This window comes from Podarcis bocagei (assembly GCF_964188305.1).
Source record: "Podarcis bocagei genome assembly, chromosome: 12".
NCBI lineage: Eukaryota > Metazoa > Chordata > Lepidosauria > Squamata > Lacertidae > Podarcis > Podarcis bocagei.
The window spans coordinates 24,477,706-24,486,013 of NC_138137.1; the positions used below are offsets into that span (position 1 = coordinate 24,477,706).

Sequence of the window (8,308 nt, forward strand, 5' to 3'; positions counted from 1 at the left end):
ACGCAGAGAAAATACATAATGAGGATTTTTTTCCCCTCCCAGGACCCAACATGATTAGATTTGTTATTGAGTCAGTTACGATAAGTTCAGCAATAAATAAACAAATCGATCTTGACATTCAAATCCCCGGATCTCCAGCATGTACAGTAGAACTTTGAGCTTCTGATGTATTAAAAAAAAGAGGTTACATGGGTGGGTGGGTGGTAAAACAGCAATTTAAAAAAGGTACCCCCAAGAGATCATGACATCCCCTGGAATGATATGTGCGCGGGTTTTCTTTTTACACCAATTTCATAGTGAGTTGTCTGTGGCCTTGTGGTAGCTCTGTTCTCCCCACCCTACCCCCCGCTATAATCAGATCCAGCCAAAACACGGATCTTCCTAAAATTAAGCATAGTAAGAGGGCACAAATAGGAAAGGGTGGGACATGGTTGCTGTAGGTTTTCCTGTCGCTTGGCAGGATTATTCCACACACAGACACACACCACCAGCAGCACTTCCACCTGGTTTCCTTTTACTCTTGGGTGTGGACGCTACTTCTAAACACAGCCAGTTGCCTTTTTTTCCTGCGCATGCTTCCTCGGAAGTAAGCTCCACTGAGCTCAATGAGCCTAAATCCTGAATCGGTGGAGTGGGCTTCCAGCCCTGATCACTTCTCTATACAGTCTTCCTCTCTATAAGGCCGCCTTTCCTCCGACTATAGTCAAAGCTTTAAAAAAAGAGGTCTTTCTGTAGACTGGGGTTAGTGCTATACAGTATAGAGCCACTAAGCAGTTAAACGTTAACGCTGAGATTCGGACCCGCCGAAATCCTGGCTCGTCTGCCTCCTATCCCTGCTAATTTTGCATACTTCTTGCTCGCAGATATATGTCTGGGTTGGTGCATCTGACCAAGTGATTCCAGTCCACGCCAGTTTGTGCCATCGTGGAAACGCGTTGGCCTTAGAGGTGCCGCAAGACTCTTTCTTGCTGCGGCTCACCCGCTGGAATTCTAATGCTCCTCACGAGTCCCTTGCAATGAACGGCACTTACTTCCGAGGAACACCTTTCAGGATGGGGAGGGGCGCGCGCCTTGGGCTCATGCAACCTCGCTGTGGGTTTCTCAGGTAGGCAGCTGCCCTTAGGTCGCACGCTGCTCTTCCACCTGATGGGTTGCAATCCAAAGACGTCCTGGCATTGCATGTAATAATGGACAAAAATAAAAAAATAAAAATCGAGCAACTGGGGTTTCAAAGCGAGAGGAGGCCGGGGATGGGGAGGGTGTGTGTGTGCGGGGATCGGAGAGGAAAAGCCTTGTTAAGGGAGCATAAAAGACCGTGAAATGCCTAGAGCAGAGCTAGGATGAAGCAGCCCAGGCTCTCTGAGGTTAGTACGTAGGAAAGGAAGGCGTTTAAGCGCCTTCGGAAGTCGAACATGAACGGGAGCATGTCATCCATTCACCATGAAAATCAGTACAGACTTGGCCCTGGCACATTCTTCCCCGACCATGCCTTCGGAGAGAGAGAAAAACAAAAACCCCTGCAAGGCTTGGCAAGTACCTTCCGGAAGAGCCCTTCCCAAGGCCCCGTCGCTTGCGGAGCAGCGCTTCCCAGAAGCCAAGATCTGGGCAGAATTAGGAGATTACACGGCATCTCATGAAAGCGACTCAACGTGCTTTTAAAGGGGTGGGGGTGGAAGGGAAGAGATGGTGCGGGAGAGAGGGAGAGAGATCCGTGGGCACTTCAGCGGGCTAATAGGCTCAAGATAGCTTGATTGCGCGCGCGGGTGGGAAGAGAAGGGCTGCAGGGCGAGAGAGAGAGCGAGGAAGGAAGAAAGAGAAAGAAAGAAAGAAAGAAAGAAAGAAAGAAAGAAAGAAAGAAAGAAAGAAAGAAAGAAAGAAAGAAAGAAGGAGAGCCGGACAGAGGCCAGCAGTCTTTTCTGTCCTCCTTACTGTCCACGAGGCCCGCGTGAGTTGCACTTTAGATCTCGTGCTTTTTAGCCAGAAGACCAAAAGTGACGATCTGTTGCTTCCCCTGAGATGGCTACAAAAGAGGAGGGGGCGGGAAAAGCGGGGGGGGGGACAGGAGGGAAGGAGGGAGGGAGGGAGAGGAGGAGAGAGGGCCCATACTCGCAGCTTGTCAATTTCAACATTTGGTCACGTGACCAGCGCCTCCCTGCTAAGGATGGGGATAGATTTCCACGTCAGCTTTACGTCTCCAAATTTCTTACTTCACGGATCTGCTTCAAAGAGGCAGCTGCATTAGAGAATCATGTTAAGCTCGGCTAATGCGGAGAGCCCGAGGTAGTCTAATGATGGATTTTGATGAGCGTGTCCCTTGCTCGTCTAATATGTATTTGCCAAGTTGCACGTACTACGTGTCGGGTCCTGATTTCTCCAGCCTCCCTTCTTTCCTGCCCCAGACCCCGTCTTCTCGCCCCATGACATACTCCTACTCCTCCAACCTACCCCAGGTCCAACCCGTGCGGGAAGTCACCTTCCGCGAGTATGCCATTGATCCGGCTAGTAAATGGCACCACAGGAACAACCTCCCGCATTGCTACTCGGCCGAGGAGATCATGCACAGAGACTGCCTGCCCGCCGCCGCCAACACGGCCGCCAGCATGAGCGAGATGTTCGGGAAAAACACCGCCGCCGTCTATCACGGCCACCACCCGGCTACGACAGCCACCGCAGCCGCCGCCGCCGCCAGCGTCTCCTCCAATTTCTATAGCACCGTGGGCAGGAACGGGGTGCTCCCGCAGGCTTTCGACCAGTTCTTCGAGACGGCTTATGGCACGGCCGACAGCCACTCGGACTATGCAGGCGAGAAGAACGGCGAGAAGATGCCCCCGGGAGGGGGAGCCGCTCCCGGGCCGGCCGCCGCCGCTGCCGTCGGCGCAACGTCAAGTTCGGACGGGAGCTGCGCCAGGGACGCGGCATCCGCGGCGGCGGCGGCGGCTGCAGCGAGCGCCGCGGCCTCGGCTGCGGAGGAGAAGGAGCGGCGGCGGCGGACGGAGAGCAGCAGCAGCCCGGCTTCGTCTTCCGGCAACAATGAGGAGAAATCCAGCAGCTCCAGTACGTATAAAGGCAGCGCCCTGGCGCTTTTATGAAGCGGACTTGGAAATCTTAGCGCACCGCCGCTGTTAAATTTTTATATGCTGTTTTATAAGCATATAAGGTTTATGGAAGGGCCTGTAGATTTCCCCCAACAAAACTTTGTTATAAAAGGAGAGATCACGTGGCGGGGACTGAAATTGGCCGTGAAATACCCACCGGCCAATGGATGCCTTTTTAAAACAAAAAAAGGAAAAAAAGGAAAAGCCCCCCCCCCTTAAATCATAAAAAAGAATAAAGAGAGAGAGAGAGAGAGGATGTTGGGGAGAGAAAGGCTCTGTGGTCAAACTCTTGAAAATATAATAACGCACGTTTTGCGCCTGTAAATGTACCCAAAAGGGGATTTCTGAGTCCTTTGATATCCATGTAATCCTGTGATTATTTTTCTTCTCTCTTTTTTTGGATTTTTTTTATAAAAGCCATGTGTTGCCCCAGAAGCCTAGTTAGAAACTTGGATTCAAAGCCATCCCAGTTTTTTAACGATTGCCCGGGAATAGCGTTTAGCAGAAAAACTAGCTGCCTGCACTGTAGCAATATAGTTAAAGCAACAGATTAACCTAAAGCTGGCCTTTTTTTGTCTAAAGGAAGCCATTTTCCTAAGACAATGTGGCAAGTATGTGTTGCCTTCTGCCCAACAGTTTGCTACTTACAATTGCTATTCAACCTGTCACTGCCTGGTTTTATTTTTTTAATGTAGATTTTTCTTGCTCCTCACCCCCTCACCTTCAAAAGCCTAGGAAAATAGCCTTGTAATGAGCTGTAACAGCAAATGGGGACGTGTTGTGTGTATGTGTGTTTGCAAGGAAATATAGCACCAATATTTAATGTAAAAAGCCTTTAAACATTAAAGGAGGGGGGCTATGAACATTAACCCCAGTGTGGCTATGAAGGAGCGAAAGGACTTGAGAGAATATAGCAGAGGGGTTAATTTTAAAACACACACACCCCAGATGCGAGTGATAAGATGTAATGAACTAGTGGTTGTCCAAGGCGCTGGGGTACTGTTTTGTTATTTTTAAACAAAAGGAAGCTGCAAAACCAAGTTTAAGATTAAAAAAAAACCTCGGTCAATGTACAGGAGCCCATTTGGCTTCTCAGATCCTGGTGTCATAATGTCCTTCAGGGGTGAAACAAGCGATGAAGCTCCCTATGTCCTCTCTTAAAACTGAGTTGCAAAACTGGGTTGCAAGAACAGTGTCACAGCTGGGTTAGGTCACAGAGAGTCTGCCATCAACCTTCTTAACCTTCCCGCGCCAAGCATTGTATTATTCGGAGACTGCTTGTGCGATGTCCATCTAGATCTTGTGCACTGCAGATTCTGCTGACTAGGGAGTCAGTACTTTGGACACGGTGGGTTTTAATTTCATAGCATAGCGCCTCAGGTGTGCTGCCTGAAGTGATGCTTCGAAGTGAAGATGTTGGGATTTTGGAATATTACATGCAAATATGTTCCTCAAATACATGCAAATATGTTCCTCAAATACAGGTCAGGCTAATACAGCTGCAGAACGGAACAAAGCGTCAACTTTATGTAGCTAATAAACAGGCCTTTTCTCAATGGTTCAACCCAAGAATGTCCCTTTATTAAATATGAATTGCAGTCGTCCCCCAGCCCTATCTGATCCCAGACTTAATGGCTTCTGCCTTTTATTTTTGTCATTCCACAGGTGGACAACGCACCCGTAAAAAGAGATGCCCATACACCAAATATCAGATTAGAGAATTAGAGAGGGAATTCTTCTTCAGTGTCTATATAAACAAAGAGAAACGCCTCCAGCTCTCCCGAATGCTCAACTTGACCGACCGTCAAGTAAAAATATGGTTTCAAAACAGAAGAATGAAAGAGAAAAAAATTAACAGGGACCGATTACAATATTACTCAGCTAATCCACTACTTTAAAAAACTCGTAGCGTTTTTCAAGATGAGATTAAATTCAGATCTCGCCCATGACAAGGTCAAGCCACAGGGTTACCTATGAGAAGGAGGTGTGCAAAGTGACGGAGGACGCTGGGGAAAAACACCACACTAATATTTTTTTTCGTCCCCATAAAAATGTAAACCAACCGGGGTTTCCCGCTATTTTTCCCTCCCCCCTAAAAAAAGTTCTTCTTAAAGCTCTTGACATATCAACTGGAAACGGTTTACACCCTGGACCCGCATTTCCAAACACGCCACCCCCATATTTTGCTCTGAGGGCAATTTTATACCTCTTACCTATGACACTGCAACTCATCCCAACGCGGGTTCACACGTGGAAAAGCGGGGAGTGAGTTATTGGATTCGTGTCGTTCTAAAACTATGTTACTTTGGTTTTACTGTGGAACATTGCTTGAAAGGCTACCCATGGCTGCACCGGAGCCTGATGGACTACTGCAAAAGAAAACCTACAGGAGCCCCCGCAACCTCTAAATGCACAGCCGCCGTCCCATCACCTTCCCCTCCTCGACCCTTAAAATGACAAACCTTCTTCCGCAAGAGTGGTTACCCTCTTGACCAAGTTCAAAAAATTTAAGCAGTTGCAAGGCCAATCATAAATGTTTGTAGAGGTGTAGTAGTGTTGAGTCTAACCGTGCTGTTGATAGGGAGTTATGGCATGGAAGGTTTGTCAGTCTCCTTTTGAAACCATTTCAGGTATTAATTCGCCATATATGGTAAGGAAACAATCACTGAAGAGTCAAACACATAGCCACGCGCATTAGCTCTCGTTTAAAAAACCCCAACAAAAATGAACAACAACTGTCGAAAAGTGGCCATCCCTTTGGAGACAAATCATTATGTTCTTATTTAAATGCTTAAAGAAAATTAAAAACCAAACAAATAAATAAAAGTGCACGGTGGGGTGGAAAGAGAGGGAGAAAGAAAGACTAATCTAATAGCTCCAAAGGGGGAAACCGTAAAAGGAAGCTTCTGGCTTCTGTCTCACAAACTTTCTTCAGGAAATACCTGTGGAGAAGGACAGTTTGGCAAATACCACACAACACTTAATTGGACCCTGGATGTGTGCAATGCACTGAGATCAGATCATTAAAATAACTAGCGTTTTCTTTCCCTTAGAAGCCCAAGCAGAAGGCAAACAATGTAAATATGGTGGATTGGTTTTCAGATCTTTTTGTTCACTATTAAGTGTCGAAAGCCCTACTTAATCGCTCAGGCGGCAAAATCAAAGAACGGAGAGTTCCCTGGAGTTATTTTAAATATATATAAAAGAAGTATATTTCCCTGCAGGAACCAAAGCGAGAGTGAGAAATAGAGAGAGAGAGAGAACAACGAATTTTAAAAGAAAGAACTATTTAAAAGTCTATATCAGTTTACAAAGGATATTGTGTTTTATTGTAAAAGTCGCTTGCTGTCGAGAATATCTGAATGTATATTTCATACGAGAATGGTGTTTTACAAGACTTGTACATTTTTAAATGATCCGTTTTGGTTGGTATATGTTTTTTTAACGGTCCTTTTCCTTGGAAAATGTCTAGTTTGTCCTTTTTAAAAAAAAAAAAAAATCTGTGCAAGAAAGATAAGGTGACTAGAATGTTGTAAAAACCACCAGCTTCGAAAAGGGACACGATTTCTTTTACACGGTTCACAAAACGCAATACCTTTATATTCCAACACTGTTTGAAGATATGTATCGTCATATATGTAAATACGGTTTCTTTTACTATGCGAAGGTCTTTCGTGGCATGTATACAGTGGTACGGCGCACAACGAAAATAAACATGTGGGAAATTTATTATAATAATAATATTTTTTTTAATCCTTGTGTTGTATTCATGGATATTCCTTGATCTGGGCTCTGAGACTTTGAATCATGGCTCCTGAATGGGATGCTTTCATGGAAATTCCATTCACCTATTGCTTCTGGTCCTTCAGGATAAGGCAGTGCAACATGTCTGGTATTTATGAATGCGTAGGCAGACTGCAGCGAGCTTGAGGCCAGGTTTCACCGGTTTGTAGAAGTGGGAGGGGTGGAGGATCACTCCTTCAAGTAACTGCAGATTACAGGCTTTATACATTTGCTCACAGGTGTAAAATCTATTAGAAAAGCTGGTGATTTTTTCTGGGCTCGTCCGCTCTTGTTTATCTCGGGCGCCATGTTTCTGAACACACTCCTTTAAGTGCTAAGAAATGTTTGTGGCAGGATCTGATCCCCAAAACGCAATGATAGAGAGGCAGAATGAAGCATACTGGTTGAAACGTGTTGGCTCCTCTGTGGTGACTCCTAAGGGAAGAGGATGGGGAGGCATTCCTCGTGTGAGTGAGGCCCAGATGGGCTGTGTGTGGTTTTCGTTCTTAATCTCTCGAGCGGGGGTGGAAATTAAAAATTAAAAAAAAAACCCACCGAAGACCTTTTTGAGGATGTGGCATGAGGTTGATTTTCCTCTCTTACACTTAATCAGGAGAGAAAGTACATACTGTTTTCTCCTATTGTTTATTGGCTTTGAACTTCTGTATTGCTTTGGACATCACCCATAACCTTGAGGTGAAGGGCTAACTGGCTCTGGGCTTTTGCTGACAACCCCCACCTAAGCCAGACAGCGTCTGGTCAAAGGAAATGTACAAAGATGAAGCGCAGGGGGAGAGAGGAGAGAGAGAATGGAGCTCACTTGCTTGTTTGTTTATTTGGCTAGCATGCTACAAAGGAATGCAACTCTTAAAAGGGAGAGATAGAAAGATAGATAGAGAGAGAGGAGAGAAAGAGAGGGAGAAGACAGGGAGAGGAATAGGCGGGTGGCAATAAATGTTCAGGCAGCAACTTCCTTTGCTAGTTAAAAATTAACTGGTTATTCATCTCTAGGTTGACTCATGGAGTTTCTCCAGTTTTGTGGAGAGGCTGCTGGTGATTTCCTGGCCCAGTTAAAAAAAGGTGGGGGGACATCCCATATGTGTTGCCGGGACAATGCAGCTATAAAAGTGCCCTCGACTCCCCCCCCCCCTTCTATTTGCATACTGGGAAAGCTGGGCTATAAACGAGACGGAGGTTTGTTTCAGCCATCTCTGAGGGTAGGTCCGCGAAGGGCAATTGTCTGCGCTAGCATCCGTTCGTTTAACGCGGGGCATTTGGAAACCGGCTGGCAGGTCAGCTCTGCGGAGGAACGCTGTTGCCACAAGATGGCGTTCTTCAGATCAATGTCAAAGCCGCAGTGGGAGAAGAGGGGGAGAGGAAGGGGGGGTTGAAATCTTGGCCTTTGTTCCCCTTGCGTTCTAGGAGCTGCA

At 46.4% G+C, this 8,308-nt stretch overlaps 1 protein-coding gene across 1 annotated transcript; it reads left to right on the forward strand.

Annotated features, from left to right (window-relative positions):
* The first annotated feature begins 2,094 nt into the window (after positions 1 to 2,094).
* Positions 2,095 to 6,812, forward strand: HOXA11 (homeobox A11). Its single transcript, XM_081164881.1, has 2 exons — positions 2,095 to 3,054; positions 4,761 to 6,812. The coding sequence occupies exons 1-2, from the start codon at positions 2,265 to 2,267 to the stop codon at positions 4,991 to 4,993; spliced, it is 1,023 nt and encodes a 340-aa protein (XP_081021007.1). The 5' UTR covers positions 2,095 to 2,264; the 3' UTR covers positions 4,994 to 6,812.
* Positions 6,813 to 8,308: the final 1,496 nt, after the last annotated feature.